This window comes from Ranitomeya variabilis, chromosome 6, assembly GCF_051348905.1.
Source record: "Ranitomeya variabilis isolate aRanVar5 chromosome 6, aRanVar5.hap1, whole genome shotgun sequence".
Classification (NCBI taxonomy): domain Eukaryota; kingdom Metazoa; phylum Chordata; class Amphibia; order Anura; family Dendrobatidae; genus Ranitomeya; species Ranitomeya variabilis.
Window position 1 is genome coordinate 378468269 of NC_135237.1, and position 27319 is coordinate 378495587.

General features: G+C 42.1%; 1 protein-coding gene across 3 annotated transcripts in view; it reads right to left on the reverse strand.

Annotated features, from left to right (window-relative positions):
- Positions 1–27319, reverse strand: part of ZNF236 (zinc finger protein 236) — a 183963-nt gene that overhangs the window by 21401 nt on the left and 135243 nt on the right. For all 3 annotated transcript variants that reach the window (XM_077270071.1, XM_077270072.1, XM_077270070.1), the window contains exon 28: positions 25449–25633. In XM_077270071.1, coding sequence (XP_077126186.1) covers positions 25449–25633 — 185 coding nt within the window. The remainder of the gene's footprint in view (positions 1–25448; positions 25634–27319) is intronic.

Sequence of the window (27319 nt, forward strand, 5' to 3'; positions counted from 1 at the left end):
GTTACATAGATTTATTTGGAATTTGGAGTGAGAAATAAGTATTTGATCCCTCTGGCAAACAAGACTTAATACTTGGTGGCAAAACCCTTGTTGGCAAGCACAGCAGTCAGATGTTTTTTGTAGTTGATGATGAGGTTTGCGCACATGTCAGGAGGAATTTTGGTCCACTTCTCTTTTGCAGATCATCTCTCAATCATTGAGATTTTCAGGCTGTCGCTTGGCAACTTGGAGTTTCAACTCCCTCCATACGTTTTCAATGGGATTAAGGTCTGGAGACTGGCTAGGCCACTCCATGACATTAATGTGCTTCTTTTTGTGCCACTCCTTTGTTGCCTTGGCTGTATGTTTTGGGTTGCTGTCTTGCGGAAAGACCCAGCCACAACCCATTTTTAATGTCATGGCAGAGGGAAGGAGGTTTTCACTCAGGATTTTCCGGTACATGGCTCCATCCATTCTCTCACTGATGCGGTGAAGTAGTCCTGCACCCTTAGCAGAGAAACACCCCAAAACATAATGTTTCCACCTCCATGCTTGACAGTGGGGACGGTGTTCTTTGGCTCATATGCAGCATTTCTCTTCCTCCAAACACAGCGAGTTGAATAAATGCCAAAGACCTCATTTTTGTCTCATCTGACCACAGCACCATCTCCCAATCACTCACAGAATCATCCAGGTGTTCACCGGCAAACATCAGACGGGCCTGCACATGTGCCTTCTTGAGCAGGGGGACCTTGCAGGCACTGCAGGATTTTAAACTTTTACAGCGTAATGTGTTACCAATGGCTTTCTTAGTGACTGTGGTCCCAGCTGCCTTGAGATCATTAACCCCTTAATCCCATATAAAGTACTATCCCGTCGAGGTGACCTGGGACTTAATTCCCAGAGACTGGATAGTACGTCATAGGCGATCGGCTGCGCTCACAGGGGGAGCGTGGCCGATCGCCGCCGGGTGTCAGCTGATTATTACAGCTGACATCCGACACTATGTGCCAGGAGCAGTCACATTAACCCCTGGAACACTGCGATCAAACATGATCGCAGCGTTCCGACGGCATAGGGAAGCATTGCACTGGGAGGGGGCTCCCTGCGTGCTTCCCTGAGACCCTCGGTACAACGTGATGTGATTGCGTTGTACCGAGCGTCTCCTCCCTGCAGGCCCCGGATCCAAAATGGCCGCGGGGCTCCTTTGGGGTCCTGCAGGGAGATGGCTTGCAAGCGCCTGCTCAGAGCAGGCGCAAGCAAGCCTCCCTGCAGTGACTGTCCGATAGCTGATCTGACACAGTGCATTGCAAAGTGTCAGATCAGCGATCTGACACTATACTGTGATGTCCCCCCTGGGGCAATGTTATAAAGTAAAAAAAAAAAAAATACTTACATGTGTAAAAAAAATATATATATATTGTTCCAATAAATACAATTCTTTATCTAAATAAAAAAACAAAACAAAACAATAAAAGCACACATATTTAGTATCGCCGCGTCCGTAAGGACCCAAGCTATAAAACTGTCTCACTAGTTAATCCCTTCAGTGAACATCGTAAAAAAAAATAAATAAATAAATAAAAATTAGGCAAAAAACAGAGCTTTATTATCATGCCGCCAAACAAAAAGTGGAAAAACACGCGATCAAAAAGACGATATAAATAACTATGGTACCGCTGAAAACGTTATCTTGTCCCACAAAAAATGAGCCGCAATACAGCATCATCAGCGAAAAAATAAAAAAGTTACAGTCCTCAGAAAAAAGCGATGCAAAAATAATTATTTTTTATATAAAATAGCTTTTATCGTATAAAAGCACCAACACATAAAAACAATGATATAAATGAGGTATCGCTGTAATCGTACTGACCCGAAGAATAAAACTGCTTTATCAATTTTACCAAAAGTGGAACGGTATAAACGCCCCCCCCCCCCCCCCCCCCCCAAAAAAAAAGAAGAAATTCATGAATAGCTGGTTTTTGGTCATTCTGCCTCACAAGAATCGGAATAAAAAGCGATAAAAAAATGTCACGTGCCCAAATATGGTACCGATAAAAACGTCAACTTGTTCCGCAAAAAACAAGACCTCACATGACTCTGTGGGCCAAATATGGAAAAATTATAGCTCTCAAAATGTGGAGACGCAAAACTATTTTTTGCAATAAAAAGCGTCTTTTAGTGTGTGACAGAGGCCAAACTTAAAAATCCGCTAAAAAACCCGCTATAAAAGTAAATCAAACCCCACTTCATCACCCCCTTAGTTAGGGAAAAATAATAAAATTTTTAAAAATGTATTTATTTCCATTTTCCCATTAGGGTTAGGGTTGGGGCTAAAGTTAGGGTTAGAGTTGGGGCTAAAGTTAGGGTTAGTAAACAAAAAAGAAAGGAGTACCAAACTACCCACAAAATAAAGTCAAATATTTATTAGTAATAAATATAAAAGGTATCACACCAAATACAAAGCAGTATAAAAGAATTCCATGGACAAACAAATTCAGTGGTGAAGGACACAGACAGAAAATTCAACCCAATTGCATATATATGTAAACAGGACCAGGGGACAATAATATTATGTATAATATTGGGATTAGGATTAGGGGTGTGGTTGGGATTAGGGTTAGGGGTGTGGTTAGGGTTATGGTTGGGATTAGGGTTAGGGGTGTGTTTGGGTCAGGGTTTCAGTTAGAATTGGGGTTTTTTCACTGTCTAGGCACATCAGGGGTTCTTCAAATGCGACATGGCGTCCGATCTCATTTCCAGCCAATTCTGCATTGAAAAAGTAAAACAGTGCTCCCTTCCCTTCCGAGCTCTCCCATGTGCCCAAACAGGGGTTTACCCCAACATATGGGGTATCAGCGTAATCAGGACAAATTGGACAACAACTTTTGGAGTCCAATTTCTCATGTTACCCTTGGGAAAATACAAAACTGGGGGCTAAAAAATAATTTGTGGAAATTTTTTTTTTTTATTTTCACTGCTCTGCATTATAAACTGTAGTGAAACACCTGGGGGTTCAAAGTTCTCACAACACATCTAGATAAGTTCCTTGGGGGGTCAAGTTTCCAATATGGGGTCACTTGTGGGGGCTTTCTACTGTTTTGGTACATCAGGGGCTCTGCAAACGCAATGTGACGCCTGCAGACCATTCCATCTAAGTCTGAATTCCAAACGGCGTTCCTTTCCTTCCAAGCTCTACCATGCGCCCAAACAGTGGTTCCCCCCCACATATGGGGTATCAGCGTACTCAGGACAAATTGTACAACAACTTTTGGGGTCCAATTTCTCCTGTTACTCTTGGGAAAATACAAAACCGGGGGCTAAAAAATAATTTTTGTGGAAAAAGATTTTTGATTTTCACGGCTCTGTGTTATAAACTGTAGTGAAACACTTGGGGGTTCAAAGTTCTCACAACACATCTAGATAAGTTCCTTGGGGGGTCTAGTTTCCAATATGGGGTCACTTGTGGGGGGTTTCTACTATTTACGTACATCAGGGGCTCTGCAAATGCAACGTGACGCCTGCAGACCAATCCATCTAAGTCTGCATTCCAAACGGCGCATCATGTGCTCTCCAAACGCAACATGGTGCCCTATCTCAATTCCAGTCAATTTTGCATTGAAAAGTCAAACGACGCTCCTTCCTTTCCAAGCTCTGCCATGCGCCCAAACAGTGGTTTACCCCCACATATGGGGTATCAGCGTACTCAGGACAAATTGTACAACAACTTTTGGGGTCCAATTTCTTCTGCTACCCTTAAGAAAATAAAAAATTGGGGAGAAAAGTGAGAAAAATATGATTTTTATTTTTATGGCTCTACATTATGAACTTCTGTGAAGCACTTGGTGGGTCAAAGGGCTCACCACACATCTAGATAAGTTCCTTAGGGAGTCTACTTTCTAAAGTGGTGTCATTTGTGGGGGGTTTCAATGTTTAGGCACATCAGGGGCTCTCCAAACGCAACATGGCGTCCCATCTCAATTCCAGTCAATTTTGAATTGAAAAGTCAAACGGCGCTCCTTCCCTTCTGAGCTCTGCCATGCGCCCAAACAGTGGTTTACCCCCACATATGGGGTATCAGCGTACTGAGGACAAATTGCACAACAACTTTTGGGGTCCAATTTCTTCTGTTACCCTTGGGAAAATAAAAAATTGGACCTGAAGTAAATTTTTTTGTGAAAAAAAAGTTAAATGTTCATGTTTTTTAAACATTCCAAAAATTCCTGTGAAACACCTGAAGGGTTAATAAACTTCTTGAATGTGGTTTTGAGCACATTGATGGGTGCAGTTTTTAGAATGGTGTCACACTTGGGTATTTTCTATCATATAGACTCCTCAAAGTGACTTAAAATGTGATGTGGTCCCTAAAAAAAATGGTGTTGTAAAAATGAGAAATTGCTGGTCAACTTTTAACCCGGGTATGTTCACACGCTGCGGTTTTTGCTGCGGATCCGCAGCGGATTTGGCACTGCGGATCCGCAGCTTTTTTCCATGTAGGTTACAGTACAATGTAACCCAATGGAAAACAAAACCCGCTGTGCCGACGATCCTTTTTTCCCCAGGCAAATCCGCAGCGGTTTTGCCTGCAGAAAAAAGAAGTACCTGTCAATTCTTTCTGCGGATTCTGCTGCGGGTTTCCAGCAGCCCCAATAGGAAACTGCAGTTGGAAACCCGCAGTGGAATCCGCAGAAGAAAAAGGATCAAAAACCGCAGCTAAAAATCAGTGCGGATTTTAGCTGCGGTTTTTCAAAACAGGACCTGAAAAAAAAAGGACGGAAAAAAGGATCGTGTGAACGTAGCCTTAGGCTATGTTCACACGATCCTTTTTTTGATCCTTTTTTTTTCAGGTCCTTTTTCCATGCAGGGTACAGTCCAATGTTACTCTATGGAAAACAAAAACCGCTGTGCCCACTATCCTTTTTTTCTCAGGCAAATCCGCGAGGATTTGCCTGCAGAAAAAAAGAAGTACCATGTCACTTCTTTCTGCGGATTCAGCTCCTGTTTTCAACAGGCACCAATAGGAAAGTGCTGTTGAAAACCCGCAGAGGAATCTGCAGAAGAAACTGCAGGAAAATCAGCAGTGCAGTTTTGCACTGCGGGTTTTCCAAATCAGGACCTGAAAAAAAAAGGATCAAAAAAAGGATCGTGTGAACATGGCCTTAGGGTATGTGCACACGATGCAGATTTAGTGCAGAATTGGTGCAGAACTGCAGCAGATTTTTCTGCTGCAGAAACGCTGCAGAACTGCACTGTGATTTACAGTACAATGTAAATCAATGGGAAAAAAAAAAGGCTGTGCACATGGTGCAGAAAAATCTGGGCAGAAACGCTGCAGATTTCAAAGAAGTGCACGTCGCTTCTTTTGTGCAGTTCTGCAGCGTTTCTGCTGCAGATTTTTCTGCACCATGTGCACAGCTTTTTTTTTTCCCCATTGATTTACATTGTACTGCACAGAAACTGCACAGAAACTGCATAGAAACTGCGCAGAAACTGCATAGAATCTGCACAGAAACTGCACAGAATCTGCGCAGAAACTGCATAGAAACTGCACAGAAACTGCATCAAATCTGCAGATGCAGATTTAGTGCAGAAAATTATGCACCACATTTCACCACGTCGCTTCTTTTGTGCAGTTCTGCAGCGTTTCTGCTGCAGATTTTTCTGCACCATGTGCACAGCTTTTTTTTTTTCCCATTGATTTACATTGTACTGCACAGAAACTGCACAGAAACTGCATAGAAACTGCACAGAAACTGCACAGAAACTGCACAGAAACTGCACAGAAACTGCACAGAAACTGCATAGAATCTGCGCAGAAACTGCATAGAATCTGCATAGAAACTGCACAGAAACTGCATAGAATCTGCGCAGAAACTGCATAGAAACTGCATAGAAACTGCACAGAAACTGCATCAAATCTGCAGATGCAGATTTAGTGCAGAAAATTCTGCACCACATTTCCTACGTGTGCACATAGCCTAATAATATAACTCCCTAACAAAAAAAAAATGTGGGTTCCAAAATTGTGCTGATGTAAAGTAGACATGTGGGAAATGTTACTTATTAAGTATTTTGTGTGACATAGCTCTGTGATTTAAGGGCAGAAACATTCAAATTTCTATTTTTTCACAAATAAACGCAGGTAATATCAAAGAAATGTTATCACTATCATGAAGTACAATATGCCACGAGAAAGCAATGTCAGAATCATCAGGATCGGTTGAAGCGTTCCAGAGTTACAACCTCATAAAGGGACAGTGGTCAGAATTGTAAAAATTGGCCCGGTCATTAAAGGGAACCTGTCACCCCCAAAATTGAAGGTGAGCTAAGCCCACCAGCATCAGGGGCTTATTTAGACCCCAGACCACGACGCCCATCGGGCCACAACCGGACCAGGACCTCCCCTGGGTGAATTATAATCTAACCTCTTTTTCTCATCTTTCAGGATACATCAGGGGCTTACCTACAGCATTACAGAATGCTGTAGATAAGCCCCTGATGCTGGTGGGCTTAGCTCACCCTTGGGGGTTAACAAGTTCTTTCTGTGTAGTTTTAGGCTGATCTCTCACCTTCCTCATGATCAAGGATACCCCACAAGGTGAGATTTTGCATGATGCCCCAGATCGATGTCGATTGACAGTCATTTTGTATTTTTTTTCTATTTTCTTACTATTGCAACAACAGTTGTCTCCTTTTCACCCAGAGTCTTACATAAGGGTTTGTAGCCCATTCTACCTTTGTGCAGGTCTATGATCTTGTCCCTGACATCCTTATAAAGCTCTTTGGTCTTGCCCAAGTTGTAGAGGTGAGGGATCAAATACTTATTTCCCCCCAGTGTACATCTGTTTTTTTTCACTGTTCTTCAGGACGCTAGGGCTGCACTCACTCACCCCAGCGTCCACTGCTCCTCCTGGAACAGGATCTCATCATGAGGCAGCTCTGCTGTTACTTACTAGTTTCTTGCATCGCCGCCCCCACTGAAGATGTCCTGGATCCTGGGTGATGGAGATGTGAGTGCAGCGTAAGCACTTTGCTTCTATCTACACTGCCACCGTATTTTCTGTGAAAGAATGGTGCTGAGACAGAAGCAGTGAGTGACAATAGCAATGCCCTATGTCTTCTCGCACTACCTTCAAACAAATCGTCATCAGGGGACAGGAGTGGTGTCACTCACTGTTTCTATCATCGTCCTCAAATAAATTTTCATCATTGGGCGGTAATAGAAGCATTGAGTGACACCAGTGTCACCCCCTGATGACAACTCATTTGAGGGTGGTGCTAGAAGCTGTGGGGGGTATTTGTGTCACTCACTGCTACTATCTTTGCCCCCTGATGATGTCTTCTTTCAGTTCGAAGCCAATTCCGGTGGCAGAAAAAGGAGCATAGTGCCGGTAGTGTATTCACCTCTCCCACCCTGTCCCGGATTCAGGACATCTTCCGAGGGGGCATCAACGATGCAAGAAACTAGTGAGTAACTGAGTATAACCTCTGTAACGTCCTGTTTCAGGAGGGACAATGGACTCTCTGGGGAATGAGTGTAGCTCCAGCCTCCTGTGACGTCACATTTAAGACTCCTCTCAAACAAAACTCCACAGGCAAAAACAGTGAAAAAAACATATATCGGGATTAGCTAGACAGAGAAAAGTGTAGGGTATGGTGTAATAAAGCAAATTACAAAAGTAGTTAGGGTGTAACGATATTTAGAAAATACATGTTAGGTGCCGGACCACCCCTTTAAACCAGCACTGAAAATGTGCAATATAATCATCACGATGCAAAAAAGCAGGACACACAGTATCATAGGCAAAATGTTCAAAGGGCTTATAAGGATAATGTACAGCAGTAGGTGACAGAAAATAATATTATAAATGATAGCCAGCACTATTTTACCACGACAAAAGTTGACATAACCTGATTAGTTTTTATGATGAGGTCTGTAGAAACCTGAACAGAGGAGTAACTGGATAAAGCATTTTTGCACTTTGTAAAGGTGTTTGACACTTACGCACACAGACACCTAATGGGCAAATTAAAGTCTGTAGCCTTTTAGAAAGTAAGGTAATTGGATTGGAAACTGGTTCAAAGATCACACCAAGAGAGTTGTGGATAATGACCTCTAATGGTCTCCAGTTATATATGGTGTTCCCAAGGTGCAGGGCTGGGTCCGCCATTATCCAGCCTAGTTATTAAGTACACTGCTCAAAAAAATAAAGGGAACACTTAAACAACAGAATATAACTCCAAGTAAATCAAACTTCTGTGAAATCAAACTGTCCACTTAGGAAGCAACACTGTTTGACAATCAATTTTACATGCTGTTGTGCCAATGGAATAGACAACAGATGGAAATTATTGGAAATTATCAAGACACACTCAATAAAGGAGTGGTTCTGCAGGTGGGGACCACAGACCACATCTCAGTACCAATGCTTTCTGGCTGATGTTTTGCTCACTTTTGAATGTTGGTTGTGCTTTCACACTCGTGGTATAAAGAGACGGACTCTGCAATCAGATCCAGAAAACCGGATCCAGAACACTGATGACACTTGTACCATTTTTTGCATTCATGAAAAATCAAGATCGTCTAAATGAAGTCCTAATAACATAAGCACAGCCACGTAGTATATAACACAGCCCAAGTAGTATATAGCACAGCCACGTAGTATATAGCACAGCCTCGTAGCATATAACACAGCCCATGTAGTATCTAGCACAGTCCACGTAGTATATAGCACAGCCACGTAGTATATAGCACAGCCATATAGTATATAACACAGCCCACTTAGTATATAACACAGCCCACGTAGTATACAACACAGCCCACGTAGTATACAACACAGCCCACGTAGTATACAACACAGCCCACGTAGTATATAACACAGCCCATGTAGTATATAGCACAGCCACATGGTATATAACACAGCCCATGTAGTATATAGCACAGCCACATAGCATATAACACAGCCACGTAGCACATAACAGCCCACGTAGTATATTGAACAGCCACATAGTATATAGCACAGCCCACATAGTATATAACACAGCCCACGTAGTATATAATACAGCCCACGTAGTATATAACACAGCCTATGTAGTATATAACACAGACACGTAGTATATAACACAGCCCACGTAGTAGTATATAACACAGCCCACGTAGTAGTATATAACACAGCCCACGTAGTAGTATATAACACAGCCCACGTAGTAGTATATAACACAGCCCACGTAGTAGTATATAACACAGCCCACGTAGTAGTATATAACACAGCCCACGTAGTATATAAGACAGCCCATGTAGTATATAGCACAGCCCACGTAGTAAATAACACTGCCCACATAGCATATAGCACAGCCACGTAGTATATAACACAGCCCAAGTAGTATATAGCACAGCCACATAGTATATAACACAGCCTATGTAGTAGATAGCACAGCCACGTAGCATATAACAGCCCATGTAGTATATAGCACAGCCACGTAGTATATAACACAGCCCACGAAGTATATAGTACTGTCAGGACTCTGAACATTTTTTACCTTTTGTGCATTACTGCCCTTTTCCAAGATGGCGTATTTGGTCTCATGTGCACTGTCTTCCTGCTATAAAACTCCATCCCAGCCTTCAGTCTGTGCTAGAGTATTCTGCCGTGCATCCAGCTCCTGACCTCTGATTACTCCCTGGCTATATACCTGCTCCTGTGAACCTGTGTGGTGATCCTGCTACTCTGCTCTGAGTTCCTGCTGCATACACCAGTTACAGTAATCCTCCTTCATCTGCTGCTCCTATTTACTTCCATCTGCATTTGCTGGACATGTAAGCTGTTTGCTGCTCTGCAAAAACCTGAGACTATTAACCAGGCCTCCCTGGTTGAGCGAAGATATTATTTGAACTGCCGTATAAGCTTATTTATCTGTGTTTGGACTAAGACAAGGATTTATTCATGTCAAGTATCCTCAAGAATAATTGTGCTTCATAGACTTTCTGCGTGATTGCATTTTCCTCTGAAGTTTCCTATAGACTGCTGAGCTGCATTTGATATTTGCACCAAGTGTTGTGGACTTGAGTTTCTCTCTGCACCTGTTTGAATCCCCGTGTGATAATATAGACTTTACCACTTATAAAACTGTGTCCTGTAGTTGTCTTGTTCCACGCAAAGAGTCTCCTGAGTTATCCCCTATAATTATTACAAGTACAGCCACATAGTATATAACACAGCCCACGTAGCACATAGCACAGCCATGTAGTATATAGCACAGCCATGTAGTATATAACACAGCCCATGTAGCATATAGCACAGCCATGTTGTACAGGTCCTTCTCAAAAAATTAGCATATAGTGTTAAATTTCATTATTTACCATAATGTAATGATTACAATTAAACTTTCATATATTATAGATTCATTATCCACCAACTGAAATTTATCAGGTCTTTTATTGTTTTAATACTGATGATTTTGGCATACAACTCCTGAAAACCCCAAAAAACCTGTCTCAATAAATTAGCATATTTCACCCGTCCAATCAAATAAAAGTGTTTTTTAATAACAAACAAAAAAACCATCAAATAATAATGTTCAGTTATGCTCTCAATACTTGGTCGGGAATCCTTTGGCAGAAATGACTGCTTCAATGCGGCGTGGCATGGAGGCAATCAGCCTGTGACACTGCTGAGATGTTATGGAGGCCCAGGATGCTTCAATAGCAGCCTTAAGCTCATCCAGAGTGTTGGGTCTTGCGTCTCTCAACTTTCTCTTCACAATATCCCACAGATTCTCTATGGGGTTCAGGTCAGGAGAGTTGGCAGGCCAATTGAGCACAGTAATACCATGGTCAGTAAACCATTTACCAGTGGTTTTGGCACTGTGAGCAGGTGCCAGGTCGTGCTGAAAAATGAAATCTTCATCTCCATAAAGCATTTCAGCCGATGGAAGCATGAAGTGCTCCAAAATCTCCTGATAGCTAGCTGCATTGACCCTGCCCTTGATGAAACACAGTGGACCAACACCAGCAGCTGACATGGCACCCCACACCATCACTGACTGTGGGTACTTGACACTGGACTTCAGGCATTTTGGCATTTCCTTCTCCCCAGTCTTCCTCCAGACTCTGGCACCTTGATTTCCGAATGACATGCAAAATTTGCTTTCATCAGAAAAAAGTACTTGGGACCACTTAGCAACAGTCCAGTGCTGCTTCTCTGTAGCCCAGGTCAGGCGCTTCTGCCGCTGTTTATGGTTCAAAAGTGGCTTTACCTGGGGAATGTGGCACCTGTAGCCCATTTCCTGCACACGCCTGTGCACGGTGGCTCTGGATGTTTCCACACCAGACTCAGTCCACTGCTTCCTCAGGTTCCCCAAGGTCTGGAATCGGTCCTTCTCCACAATCTTCCTCAGGGTCCGGTCACCTCTTCTCGTTGTACAGCGTTTTCTGCCACATTGTTTCCTTCCAACAGACTTACCATTGACGTGCCTTGATACAGCACTCTGGGAACAGCCTATTTGTTGAGAAATTTCTTTCTGGGTCTTACCCTCTTGCTTGAGGGTGTCAATGATGGCCTTCTTGACATCTGTCAGGTCGCTAGTCTTACCCATGATGGGGGTTTTGAGTAATGAACCAGGCAGGGAGTTTTTAAAAGCCTCAGGTATCTTTTGCATGTGTTTAGAGTTAATTAGTTGATTCAGAAGATTAGGGTAATAGGTCGTTTAGAGAACCTTTTCTTGATATGCTAATTTATTGAGACAGGTTTTTTGGGTTTTCAGGAGTTGTATGCCAAAATCATCAGTATTAAAACAATAAAAGACCTGACAAATTTCAGTTGGTGGATAATGAATCTATAATATATGAAAGTTTAACTGTAATCATTACATTATGGTAAATAATGAAATTTAACACTATATGCTAATTTTTTGAGAAGGACCTGTATATAGCACAGCCTGCATCTTCAACCCCCGAGAATGGCCCCACAGTCCAGTACTCACTGTTAGGCTGAGTTCACACGCAGCAGAATTGCCGTGGAAATTTCCGCGGCAATTCTGCGCCTCCTGCCGCGGGTATATCGCATGCAGAATTTGCATGCATATACCCGCAGAAAACTAGCGTTTTGCAAGCATAATTAGCTTGCAGAATGCTAGCGTTTTCCAAGCGATCTGTAGCATCGCTTGGAAAACTGTTTGACAGGTTGGTCACACTTGTCAAACATAGTGTTTGACAAGTGTGACCAACTTTTTACTATAGATGCAGCCTATGCAGCATCAATAGTAAAAGATCGAATGTTAAAAATAATAAAAAAAAATAAAAAAAAAAGGTTATACTCACCTCAGCGGCGTCCGTTCCTAATGCTGTGTGTTCAGGACCTTCCATTGACGTAGCGGTCACGTGACCGCGGGTCATGTGACCGCGACGTCATCGCAGGTCCTTCACACACACCTCGGAAGCCGCTGAGAAGGTCGGGCCGCCAGAGGGTGAGTATATCGCTATTTTTTATTTTAATTCTTTTTTTTTTTACCACTTATATGGTGCCCAGTCCATGGAGGAGAGTCTCCTCTCCTCCACCCTGGGTATCAACCGCACTTGATCTGCTTACTTCCCGCATGGTGTGCACAGCCCCGTGCGGGAAGTAAGCAGATCAATGCACTCCTATGTGTGCAGTAGCCGCGATTCCGCAATTTTAATGAACATGCTGCGTTTTTTTCTGGATTGCGATTCCGCTCAGGAAAAAAAATGCAGCATGTGCACAAAAAATGCGGATTGCATTCTGTTACATAGGATGCTTAATGTTAGCGTTTTTTTCGCGGTTTTATAGCGTTTTTATAGTGAAAAACCGCAAAAAAAACGCAAAAAATCTGCTGCGTGTGCACACAGCCTTATAGTAAAAAAAGTGCACCCGCAGTGTCAGAGGCAGAGCGGGGAATGATGGGAGAGGGAGCGTCAGCTGACATCCTCTCCTCCACCATTGCTTTGAACTGTACAGGCAGACGCTGGTATAGTTCAATGCGGCAGGGGAGTCGGCACTGGCGGCAGGTGGGCCCCCCTGCCTCACAGGGTCCCCAAAGTGGCTGCGTGATGTGCCGCTAGCTGAGGGCCCCTGGGGGAGGGGGGCCCTAGGCGGCTGCCTGCCCCTAACGCCGGCCCTGCCTGCAGGGGTCCCCGGGAGCCTCAGTGTACCGTACCTTGAATGGGCCCTGCCTGCATTGGTGAATCCTCAGTTTGTGTGCCCACGTTCAGGATTTTTCACATTTTTTCGGTGGTTTTCAGCTGCAAAAACGCTTAAAAAAAGCTTACATTAAGCATCCCATCATTTTAATGCATTCCGCAATTTTTGCGCCAATGCTGTGTTTTTTTGCGAAAAAAAACGCATCGCGGAAAAAAATGCAGCATGTTTATTAATTTTGCGGATTTTTTGCATTTTTGCCACTATATTATTGCATTGGGAAGCTCCGGAAAAATGAGAAAAATCCGCAAAAAAAACTTGCGAAAAAAACACGTAATGTGATTTTAGAGTTTTAGGAGGAGTACGGTATTTAGTTTTTGAAGTGGTTTTGAAGAGTTCCTCATTTTTTTTCTGAAGCATTTTTGCAGCTTTGTGATTCCATCAGGAGCTGCTTCAAGTAAGTGACCTGCCCTTTTTTTTTTTCCACCAGACATTTTTCAAAACCTGAAGAAAAAAAACACTCAAAAGACTGAACGTATGAACAGCAAAATAGCTTTATAATAGAAATGAACAAAAAGATTCTTCAAGCAACTTTTCAGGCATTTTTGATGCCGACCTGCTGCAAAAATCTCCTCCACTGTGTGCACATAGTTTTAGACATACCTGCATAGTTTTTGAAGAAGGCACTTCAGGAAAATGCAAGTAGGGTTTTTCCTGAAGAGGATTTTTGGCGTCTTTTGGTCATTTTTGCAGAGGTATCTTTTAAAAAAAATGTCATATTAAATAGTGGCAGCTTCCAAGTGGAAGTCGCCTGAACAATGGACACTTCAATTCTTTTAGCTGATTTACAGCTATTAAAGCCTAAAGCAGTAAAAAGGAGTTACAAATAATATTTGAGCAAGTTGTTTTGCTATTGCATTGCATAGGTTCATCATGCACTTCTCTATAGACCTCAAGGACACAGTACTCTCTTTGTACTCCTCCTCCCTCTCCGACCACTCCTTCACTGTATTGTTTGCTGGCATTTCTTCCCCTTACTGTCGGGATGCCTTATGGAACGGTCCTACACTCCCTCCTCTTCTCCCTATATACTGCCCCTATTGGACAAATCATCAGTAGATTCAGTTTTCAGTAAAATCTCTATGCTGATGACACCCAATTACTGTATACACAACTTCTCCTGACATCACCCTTGCATTACTACAAAATACCAGTGATGGTCCGCTGTCTCTAACATCATGTCCTCCCTCTATCTAAAACTGAATCTGTCAAAAACTGAACTCCTTATATTTCCTCCCTCCACTAACCTACCTAAGTCCAATATTGCGATCTTCATGTGTGGGTCTGCCATAGCTCCCAAGCAGAATGCTTGCCGTCTAGGAGCAATATTTGACTTTGATGGGGCATACGGAGAGAAGTAAAGATCTCTCACTCGCTCAAGTCGCTGAACTTAAAAAAAAATCTCTAGAATTCGACCTTTTCTTACTTTGTACTCTACACATACTTTTACAATTTTGCTGATTCATTCTAGCCTGAACTGTTGCAACTCTTTACTAATTGGTCTCAATCTTACTAACCTCTCCCCTCTCCAATCTATCAAGAACACAGTAGCTAATTATCCCTGTGTGGCCTATTAATAAAAAACAACAACATAATCACGTTCCTCCATCATGTTCTCATACACTTTATGCAGTTAATAGCCTCTGTGTCTGTACTGTTACATACTTAGGCTGTTAACTGGTTCATGCAGCTTTACATGAACACCCGAGCCTTACACTATGGCTGGTCCAAATAACTAAAGCAATTGTTACCATCCACCTCTTGTGTCTCCCCTTTTCCTCATAGATTGTAAGCTTGCGAGCAGCAGGGCCCTCATTCCTCCTGGTATCTGTTTTGAACTGTGATTTCTGTTATGCTGTAATGTCTGTTGTCTGTATAAGTCCCCTCTATAAGTTGTAAAGCGCTGCGGAATATGTTGGCGCTATATAAATAAAATTATTATTATTATTATTATTATTATTATTAGCTAGGATCATATTTATGTCCATCTGCTGCACTGATGCCGCCACCATGTACCAGTCATTGCATTGGTTGCCCATCTGCTACATAGTTCAATATAAACTTATCTCTTTCACCCACAAAGCTCTCTACAGTTCTGCACGGCCCTTCATCTCCTCCCTCATCTCTGTCTACCAGCCTACCCATCCTCTAGGTTCCGCTAATGACCTAAGACTAATCTTCTAGAATGTGAAACTCCTACTCTCATCTCCAAGACTTCTCTCGTGCTACACCAGTTTTCTAGAAGGCTCTATCATGCTCTACAATTTCAAGCAGGCCTTAAAAACACGTTTTTTCAGACTAGCCTATCACCTTTCCTCACTAATCTAACTAACTATCCCATATTCTCTTTTCCATGAACTCAGTAGCACTTTCTATCTGTACTTGTACAGATACTGGCTGGATGCATTTTATTTTTACCATTTTACTCACATTTCATTATAAATTGTAATCTTGCAAGCAGAGCCCTCACTCTTCTTGGTATGCCTTGAACTATGTGTTACTCTGTAATGTCTTATCTTGACCCCATAGGGGTCACTGTAATGAGCGGTACCACGTGACCGCTCATACAGGACAAGCTGCGACGCTGAGAGGAAGCATCGAGGGAGCTGGGTGAGTATTTTAATGCAAGCGGGCGGGCGCACAGGGGGTGGGAGGGGGTTGGTTACCGGGAACTTTTTTTCAAACCGCAAAAAAAAATAAAAAAAACAATGATTTTTCATTCCTTCTCTCCAGCGAACGCTGCTAGAGAGAAGAAATGAATGGCAGCTTCAGCACCCAAAGCAGGGGACAGCGCTTACTGTAGCGCTGTCTCCTGCACAGCACACGGACTGCACACGGACAGCATCCGTGTGCGGTACGTGTTTTACAGGGACCCATTGACTTTAATGGGTCCGTGTGATCCGGGCGCTCCCACGAACACTGACATGTATCCGTGTTTTTCAAACGGACACACGGTCTGTGAAAACACGCTGACATGTGTAGAGACACATTGATTTTAATGTGTCTACGTGAGTCAGTGTCTCCGGTAAGTGAGAAAACTGTCACCACATGTACCGGAGCCACTGACGTGTGAAACAGGCCTTAGACCATATTCACACATCAGTATTTTACATCAGTATTTGTAAGCCAAAACCAGGAGTGGGTGATAAATACAGAAGTAGTGACATGTTTCTATTATACTTTTCCTCTGATTGTTCCTCTCCTGGTTTTGGCTTACAGATACTGATGTAAAATACTGAACAAATACTGAACGTATGAACGTTGTCTAACTCACAGCTCCTGATGTTATTCCATGGATACACAGGGATGCAGACAGAGTTCTGGAAGCACTCACTCTGGGAAACTGTGAATCAGGATCAAGGAAAGAGCTAAAAATGCAAATTATGGGGCGTAAAGGTGGATTCACCATGTTGTCCTAATTTCCATGCAAATTAAAAGTCAACTTCTCAGCCACTAGTGCATTAGAACGTATACTGCTAGTATGATTTCTATAGGGGCATACATAAATGTAGTTTAGTCCAAATGGTAGAAAAAAATGGTGTGCACTCACGTTCCCGATAAAAACATTCCTTTATTGAGACATTAGCAGTTCAGACAGGGAGAACGTGAAGTGAACTAGGATGACAGCTGTTTCGCGCAAACGGTGCTTCCACAGATCAAAGATCAGGATCTGTGGAAGCGCTGTTTGCGCGAAACAGCTGTCATCCTAGTTCACTTCACATTCTCCCTGTCTGAACTGCTAATGTCTCAATAAAGGAATGTTTTTATCGGGAAGGTGAGTGCACACCATTTTTTTCTACCATTTGGACTTTGCATGTTACTACAGGTGTTGCACCCAATATCTCGTATTTTTAGAGGCACAAAAGTATTAGCAGCAGTGGATGGTTTAAGAGACAGAGGGATAAGAGGGTCAGTGCAGCAGTGGTGCGGATTCTTCTCTTCTCTTTCTTGGAACTTTATAAATGTAGTTTATTTTGCATCTTGCGGATGACTAACATCCCTTTAATTAAGAAACCTATTTAAACTGGGTGAAAAAAAACTCCATTAAAGAGGGAAATTATCATAATGGGAATTTTTACTTGTGGCTCTGTTGCTGTTATTTGAGCAAAATTTATGAAAGTGTTGCACGGTCCTTGAAAAATTTGGTGAATCTTTAGATCTAATGCTAGAGCCGATTTTCCACTTTTTACACCACTTTCCACACTTTAATGAGACTGCGACCACTTATGCGCCTTAAAAAAACCAATATATAAATCTGGCTTAAACCACAACTGGAAACCACTGCCAGATTACACTCACCTCTTAAAAGTGGCAAAAGAGATATAAATTACAATTTGCAAAAAAGCATGACACCAAAAACTGGGTCGACCCCTTGATAGTTTTAGCCACCAGAGCCGCTAGGTAATATAGACATCTAGATATTTTGCCATAAACTCTTCACAAATACTTAGCCACATTGTTATGGTTCCTCAAAAAAGTTAAATGCACCAAAAGGTACCAGATAAATGTATTGAACTGTTCAACAGCCTACATTTGCATTGCTAGTCTTACTCGTAGATTACAAGGTACTGGATGGAAGTTTTATTTGCTGTAATGGATATTTTATGGGATTTTCTTCTCCCTGAGGATTCAATCACAAAATATAAAAAAAGAAGACAAAAAAGTGTAACTTCCTTAAAAGAATTATAAAATTAGAGAATACATGATTGCCGGTCTCAGACATAGTGTTATCCTTTTTTTGAGGATTGCTTTTAATCCCCAGAAAAATGAACGCCGTAATATTAGCCATAGGTTATGGTCGCAAACAGTACGGCTTCTGGGGAGAAAAAACCTAAATCTCACACATCCCCCTTGCAATAAATTAACGTCAATATCAAAGCTGGAAAATAAGTAACATTGCTAATGTGTCGCAATGAAGAGCTCTGGATAGGATAACTGAAAAGAGATGGGAAATGTTAACCACTAACATATTAAATCTAAATATATTATATTCATTGTATAGATATGTTCATGATGACGCCGTAATATATGGCTTTTAAGTCATTTGCTCATTTCTAGATATTTGAATGTCGTGATTTTTTACATTTCAATCAGTTGACATTTATGTAGATTTTAGCCCTGAGTGGTTCAGAGCGGCAGAAAGCGATTAGAGTTGTGGGTGTTCTGTTCTGTTCTACCCCAACAACTAGCAGAATCTGCATGTAAAGCAGCCCCGGGAAGCACATTAGGACAAGTATTAGTACCCAGGAGCAGGTGAACATCATTAGGGTTAAGCATCCGCAATTATCCGAGGAAACAGTTGAAGTCACTGAGACAGATCTCAGCGACGGCGGCGATAGACGTTTATGGAGGCTATATGGTGCAGAACTTAAAAGTCAAACAAAAAACTTGTTAAATAAAACATAGTTGAAGGAGGTGCAGAATTTGACTTCATTAGTTTGAGTCTTGGGGTAGGAGCCTCATCTCAATAATGACTTGGAGCTACAGTAACAGTAGTCTGTCTGATTACAACAGAACAAAGTCAGGCAGCACAAAGAAAAATGAAACGTACAGGTAGGGGAGCGCTGCTGGGGCTGCAATGCAAAAGATGAGCAAGGACTGGCAGAAATAGCATTGCATGTGTGGATTATAAATGGCATTAATGCTATATTTACATATACATGTGATGTTCTTACACTATTGGAATTGTGCGCCAAGAACCTCACGTTCATATGTATAACATGTACAGCAAGTAATGCTGAGAAGAGGACAGAATTGCAGGGGCGTACTGTTGATAGCGGCAGACCACACACTACCTATGGGGCTTGCTAATTTGGGAATGCTATGTGATAGATGGCGCCATCCCCTGCGTCTTGATTTCAACGGTATCTGTATCCTAACATGCGGATACAGTTGAACTCAATGGTGGAACAGGGAGGCGACTGTGAGCAGTGTGGACGTCATACTGCGGGGGGGCGGGGGGACTGTGGCAGCCATGATTCTGAGTGTCGCACCATGGGGGCTCTCATATTGTGTGTTCAGTGGCTGTGGGGTACAATCTGTTGTGTGGGGGACTGTGAGAGCATCATACTGAGAATGGGGATGACTGGAAGCATTATACGATGTTGGAGGCTCTGCTGGGGCATCATACTGTGTTGCGTGCATCATACTTTACTGAGGGCATCATAGTGTGGGGCGCATTTTTTGGGAGCAGCACATTCTACATTACCAAAAAAGGGGTATTATAGAAAGTGAGAACACTAAGAGGCTTCAGTAAGGGCACGACTACTATCTAAGTGCCGCAATACATGTCCCCCTCCCTGTCTTTATGGAAGGTATGACCTCCTGTGACAGTGCCCATGCATCTTGATCGCGCTTACTCTGGGGGACATTTTTTGCGCCATAACAGAGCTGCGCAAAGCTGTTCCAACCTTTGGTGTTCTCATGCTATTTTTACCACACTCCACCAAAATGAGCAAAGCTGAGGTGGGACGGGGTATGACCCTACCGCTTTTCTAATTCGTGATGCGCTGTCGCGTGCATTATAGAATTTGTACTCCAGTCAATTACTGGAGTAAGATTAGTGACAAGGCACACACCACTTGTGAGACGCTCCGGATTCATTAAGAAGCACAAGTCTCTTAATGAATCTGGAGTATTGGACTGGACAGTCTTGATGAATTTTTTAATCTGTGTTTAACTGATCGCCAAAAACAGATTAGAATAGGATATGCTCCGAGTCTAACAGATCAGAAATATGAAACTATTTTTAAAATGGATGTGTGTATGGATCAATAAAACTTTATTGGTCAGTGCTGTCCGGACAGCACATGGGTATTTAAAACAGATGCAAATGCAGCAGAAGGGGCCATAAACTTTGCCATTTGTAATAATCGGAGGAACCAGGGGCATAACTACAACAGGTGCATGGGTTGCAATTGCACCTGGGCCCTGGAGCCTAGGGGTCCGTAAAAGTCCGTTTGGCCTATAGAAAAAGACTATTACTATTAAAGATTTAAAATATTTGGGGGGCCCCGTTGGAGCTTCCGCATCGGGGCCCATGAGTTGCAAGTTACGCCACTGGGAGGAACCTTTATCTGGTTTATAATATTGTGCCAAGGGAGAAAAATAATGTCTATCAGGTCTAAAAAGATGCTCCAATTCATCACACAGACCGAGCCACTGTGATAAATCTGGATCAGATTCTGCCGGTCTCGTCAAGTGTTACGCTGTCTAAATTCGAGACAATATTAATAAATCTGTCCCAACAACTAGAAAAGCTCTGTGCAGCTAGAGGATGAAATATAAAATCTCTGGGGCATTTCATGTAGCAATTATTTAACCCACTTGAATAGCTGGCTCTGCCATATTGTCCCATCTATTGTTGACCGATAGCGTTTCTCCGCCTGCTGAGATTTTGATATGGCCCCCACATAATCAGGTTTATGGTATTAGGGTTGCAGCCGAGCATTCCCTGTCAGTTTGATCGATTGGCGATATGAGGATTAAAGACAGATGGGTTTTAATAGAGCATAACATTGTGCTGCTCGATCCAACAGCTGTTACTGGGGACGTCCTGTGCAGTACGCTGCTCATAGTTTATTTCCATGTACTATTAGTCCTATTCGATAAGAATAAGGTGCTGCAGGATCTGTGCCGTTCCAAGTCATCCTTCAGGGTGGTGTTTTTCGAAAACATGGCTGATAAGGTTAGCTGCTTACCTAAGCGGTGAGCACCAGGTGCTGTTTGTCAGACTCATGCACCAACAGTATTACTCAACCCTCAAATTGCATTTCCTACATATGAGACAAAATGACAACTTGATTAAGTGTCCTTACCCAGAAGCCTCTTTGAATTAGTGTTAATGTCTTCAGCCGCCAAGAGACTTGGTTTCCACTTAAGACGACTTACTAGAAATGAATCCTTGCAAGCTGTGCCAATTAACATCTCCTCTTGACTGTTATTTTCAGGGCCATATTGAGCAATTAATTAATGTTCAGTCAATGTTTTATTATAATTCCTCTCATTGCTTTAATTTTACACCAATAATATCTAGATACAACACCGGCTTGGCAGAACGCTGCCCGGTAAATAAGACGCTGATGAGGGGGTAGTAATGAGACTTTTATGGGTTGCGCGTTTCTATTTTATGTTGCCCTTGCATAGAATATTATGGGCTCTTTACAGTAGATGGTGACAGCGGGGTTAACTAAAGCACCAACCACTTTACTCCACTGCTGGAACAAACTTGCACATGTCATGTACACATATTATATGTATATATGCGCATACATTTCCTCTTAATCCAGTACGTGACTGTTCTGTAATCAAACTGCAAAAACAAGCTGGATAAAGTGCATCAAGAGTACAGCTAATACACAGATGACGGCTCCTAATACAAGGATAGACATGTAACAGTATTACTGAGCTACAGAGATTACTGATCTCTATGGTAAATGTTACTACTCTATCACATGGAGGGGCTTAGGTTTGTATTGGAGATATGAAGATAATCTTACATTGGAAATGTGAAGATAATCTTTTTTTTTACATTCTTGATTTTCATCTGACCTTTCAAAAGAGAGACACCGTTGTAATTGCTGGCCTGTGACTGCTGCAGTGATTGGTGTGGCCAGCAGTTGGCTTCAGTGGTCACATGCGTGTCCAGGTTCAACTGGAAGTACAGAGATCAGCTGGGAACCTGGGCAACATTAGTATGGGAGTAGCAAGGGATCACCCAAGTCAGTACTCGTAATTTTACTGCATTTTTTCCCCTCCAGACTTCAGGGTCATTATAACAACCTTCCCATGTTGTTTGTATTTGATCCAGATTTTAGACACAGCTGACGGTGAACAACCAACATCTTTTGCAACATTGCGTGATGATTTACCCTCTTTTAAGAGTTTGATAATCCTCTCCTTTGTTTCAATTGACATCTCTCGTGTTGGAGCCGTGATTCATGTCAGTCCACTTGGTGCAACAGCTCTCCAAGGTGTGATCACTCCTTTGTAGATGCAGACTAACGAGCAGATTTAATTTGATGCAGGTGTTATTTTTGGGTATGAAAATTTACAGGATGATTCCATAATTTTTTCCTCAGAATTGAGTGATTCCATAATTTTTCCCCTATGCTTGGGTAAAAAAAGTAACCATTACTGACTACCACATTTTTTGTTTTTGATTTCTTTTAGTGATTCTTAAAGCCAGAAAGTTGCCATTTGAAATGACTTTAGTTTTGTGCCATGTCTGTGCTCTGCTTTTTTTCTACAAAATTAAACAACTGAATGAACATCCTCCAAGGCCGGAGATTCCATAATTTTTGCCAGGGGTTGTATATTTGGCAGCTATAGTCACAAGATAAATATGTTTTTGAATGAACTGCAGAAAAAAAAAGTTCTCAAAACCATAGATCTGGGAAACAACTAAGGATAAATTGTTCAAGGTGAAATAATAAATTATATATTCAACCCATTAAAAAAATTCCCATTCAATCGAATAAAGTAAATCTAAACATGAGGATAAGAAAATGTCAGCGGGAATAAAAACCCAAGAGGACCAGGACAGCAGGAGAGAAAACAGGGTAAATATAAGAATAAAAGGTGAGAAAGGGGGAAAAGAGAAAGGGCTGGGTCGATCAGATAGGCAGGAGTGATTATAGAAGTATTCTCTAGTTGTCCCTTGAGCAACTCCAAGCTCGGCAGTCTCCTTACTGTCTGGTTGCTTGGAAAGGAGGTGATCCTCCTTGAGTAACAGTTATAGTAAATAAATTCATTCTGTAACTACACACTCATGGCCTGTCAGTGATTGCTTTGAGTGTACACTGCTATCACTATATTTACATATATAAAGGCTCTGGTGGCCAAGCTCTATGGCAATCATCTGTACACTATGTAAAATAAAAGCTCTTAATGAAGGACAATGATAGCAGGTAGGAAAAGCAAGTCAATTGCAAACTTGTTTATTTTCATGCTAACCAAAAAAATATACCGTATACTCGTGTATAAGCTGAGTTTTTCAGCTCCTTTATTTGGCTGAAAAAAGACCCCACTCGGCTCATACACGAGTCATGGTCCCAGTGCAGAGGTCCCCGCGTCTCCTGAACATGTCCACGCTCCCCTGCAGCCTCGTTAAGTGTTCCAGTGGCTGCTGACAGGGCCAGGGGTTGGCGTTGATACCGGGACAAGTGCCAGGGTCCTGAGCAGGTGAGGACATCGGTGCGCTATGGGGACCATGTGCCTGTGCCGCCGCTTGCTTAGGACACCGGCACTTGCGATATTCACCTGTCCCCGTTCCACCACCGCGCTGTGTCTTCTGCGTCCTCTGGCTGTGACATTCAGGTCAGAGGGCATGCTCACATAATTAGTGTGTGCACCCTCTGCTGGAAGTCACTGCAGAGAGCCGGTGACGCTGAGGAGCAGCGGGCAGCGACGAGAGGTGAATATGTCATTTTTTTTTATTGCAGCAGCAGATATACAGTACGGTAATCATATCAGCATAAACTAGACTGATATGATGGACATTGTACAGTATGTGGCATATTTTCTATGGAGCACCTTATGGGGCTATAATCAACTTTTATGCAGCATTATATGGGGCAAATTTTCTATGGAGCATCTTATGGGGCCATAATCAACCTATATGCAGCATTATATGGAGCAAATTTTCTATGGAGCATCTTATGGGGCCATAATCAACCTATATGCAGCATTATATGGGGTAAATTTTCTATGGAGCATCTTATGGGGCCATAATCAACTTTATGGAGCATTTCATGGCCCCATCGTGAAATTTATGGAGCATTATATGGGCCCATCATGAACTTTATGGAGCATTATATGGGCCCATCATGAACTTTATGGAGCATTATATGGGGCGTATTTTGTATGGAACATCTTATGGGGCCCATCATGAACTGTATGGAGCATTATATGGGGCTCCTGATTCAATATGGATATTCAAAAACACTTAACCTACTGATGTCTCAATTAATTTTACTTTTATTGGTATCTATTTTTATTTTTGAAATTTACCAACCGCTGCTGCATTTCCCACCCTAGGCTTATACTCGAGTCATTACGTTTTCCCAGTTTTTTGTGGCAAAATTAGGGGTCTCGGCTTATACTCGAGTATATACGGTAATATAAGAATACCATTTTAAAGCTATTAGTCAGTGTTTTATATTTAAAAGGTCTAACAGGAAGGTAATATACAGAAGATACTGACAGAACGTTGAATAGTTTTTACGTTCAATGTTCTAAGAAGCGAGAGAGATGCAGGTTACTTCACTATGTAGATAGGAGGGGGATGAGGAGGGAGGAGCTCTGCCTATACCTCCTCCAGAATACATATCATATCATCAGTAGCAGCTGTTACCTCCTATCTCGGTAATGGGCAAGCTGGTCTTTACTGACTACAGATTTTACCTCAGAATTGAAAATTTTAATAATGACATCAATTTTGGCAGAGGAAGAAGCAAAATTTTTCTGGTCAGATACATTACAAACTTGCTTATTTTTGTGTGTATTATTGTAAAACGATGGTTACTCTATAAATTTGGCTCCTGAATCTTAATTTTTTAGAGCTACAGACATGTAGGTTTTCAGTATGGAGCACTAATATGGATGCATGTTGTTTTTTTTTTTTTGCTCCATTAATGTGTGACATTTATTTGCCATCATGGATATAGATGTATGCATAGGATTTGGCAATGTGAACGGTATATTTGAAATAACTCAAATGTTATTATTAGTATTATTATTAGTTGTTCCGTCAATTTATCCTTCAAGTTTATTATATCCAAGTCTCCATTTTCCGCAGTGGAATATAATAAGTTTCCTCCACCCTACAAAGTACTTGTCCTCCCGTTAGTGATATGTTAGCTCATCCCATACAGAAGTAAACGTACGGAGTTATCCGACTCAGAATGTCTCTCACCATTCAGCCATACCTTTCATGGTTCTGTCCTCCTCTTACTAATGTATTTATTCTTCTCATACACAGTAACATTTAAGGACTTAAAGCCCCAAGAAAATGTAAGGAGTTCACTTTTGAGAATGACTATCACCTTGTCATCATATTTTTCATGTTCTCGTCCCCTTCCTACTAAAGTTTTAAATCATCCCATCCGTTATAGCTTCCATGGAGTTGATCAGTCTACGACGTTCATCACCATGACAGGCAGCATAATGGCCCTTTATAGCATGTCGGCATTATGGAAATATACAATGGTAGGACTGTAATTATAGGGTAGAATTCAGACTTAAATGAGCCCATACCTGAGAAGTAATGTTAAGCGTCACAGCATCAAGCCCCCCTGTCAGCATGCTCTCTGTGTCTGCCAATGTCAGGGTTACACTCCCATCTCCTCCTACTCCAGATGACATAACCAGATTTTGTGTAGATACCGGGGTTTGAGCCATGGATGTTGTGCAAGGAATACTGCCTGTCGATGTGGTCAATTCTATAAGACAAAAAAGTATCAGTATAAATAAAAGCGATCAGAATCCTAAAGGATGTGTTACGGTAGCGCTACAAGTTGTAGGCGGTTGAGACACTGCCTGAATATCAGTCTTCATGCATTTTTTTGCATCACGCTTTTCATTTGGATTGTTAATAGATGCACAATTTTGCAGCAGTGACAGGGAGACACTAAGCCTAGCGGCCAGTATGATTTATTTTTCTCAAAGCACCACGCTTTACTTCTGCTATTAATCCGAGTTCCCTGACCCTTAGTAAACTTACCAGGTGCTGGTCTTCAGCTCTTCCTGGTGCTGCTCCAGGCCCGTGCCAACACCTTGTGACCGCAATTTCTGACTCACCGGAAGTAACCAATACCAGTCACAAGCCCTCAATGTAAGTCTATCAAATGCTTGTTCTAGCCTCATACTGGCTCTCGTAGACTTACATTGAGTTGTCACTTATGGATCGCCCAGAAAACGGAGTGATCCGGCAGGTCACAAAATACTGGAGACAGGAGAAGCACAGATAACCATGGTGGCTGGTAACTACACTGCTCAAAAAAAACATTAAGGGAACACTAAAATACCACATCCTAGATAGCACTGAATTAAATATTCCAGTAGCAAATCTTTATTCATTATAGTGGAAAGAGCTGAGAACAATAAAACATAAAAATTATCAATGTAAATCAAAACTAATATCTCATGGATGTCTAGATTTGGAAAATCAAATTACAGGCTGATCCAACTTCACTGGAAATGCGACAAGACAATAAAATGATGCTCAGTAGTGTGTGTGGCTTCCACGTGTCTGCATGTCCCTACAACACCTGGGTATGGTAATGATGAGGTGGCGGATGTTCTCCTAAGGGATTTCATCCCAGACCTGGATAAAAGCATCAGTCAACTCCTGGACATTCTGTGGTGCAACGTGGTGTTGGTGCATGAAACAAGACATGATGTCCCAGATGAAATCGATTGGATGCAGGTCTGGGGAACGGGCAGACCAGTCCATAGCATCAATACCTTCATCATGCAGGAACTGTTGACACACTTCAGACACATAAGGCCTAGCATTTTCTTGCGTCAGAAGGAACCCAGGGCCCAATGCACCTGCATATCGCCTCACAAAGAAATGCCTCCCCACACCATTACTGACCCACTGCCAAACTGGTCATGCTGGAGAATGTTGCAGGCAGCAGAATGTTTTCTACGGGGTCTCCAGGCTCTGTCACATGTGCTCAGTGTGAACCTGCTCTCATCCGTGAAGAGCACAGGGTGCCAATGTCGAATCTGCCAATCTTGGTGTTCTCTGGGCAAATGCAAATCACGGAGCTTGGTGTTGGGCTGTTAGCACAACACCCACTTGTGGTCATCGGGCTCTTACACCACCCTCATGGAGTCTGTTTCTGACAGTTTGATCAGACACATACAGGTCCTTCTCAAAAAATTAGCATATAGTGTTAAATTTCATTATTTACCATAATGTAATGATTACAATTAAACTTTCATATATTATGGATTCATTATCCACCAACTGAAATTTGTCAGGTCTTTTATTGTTTTAATACTGATGATTTTGGCCTACAACTCCTGATAACCCAAAAAACCTGTCTCAATAAATTAGCATATTTCACCCGTCCAATCAAATAAAAGTGTTTTTTAATAACAAACAAAAAAACCATCAA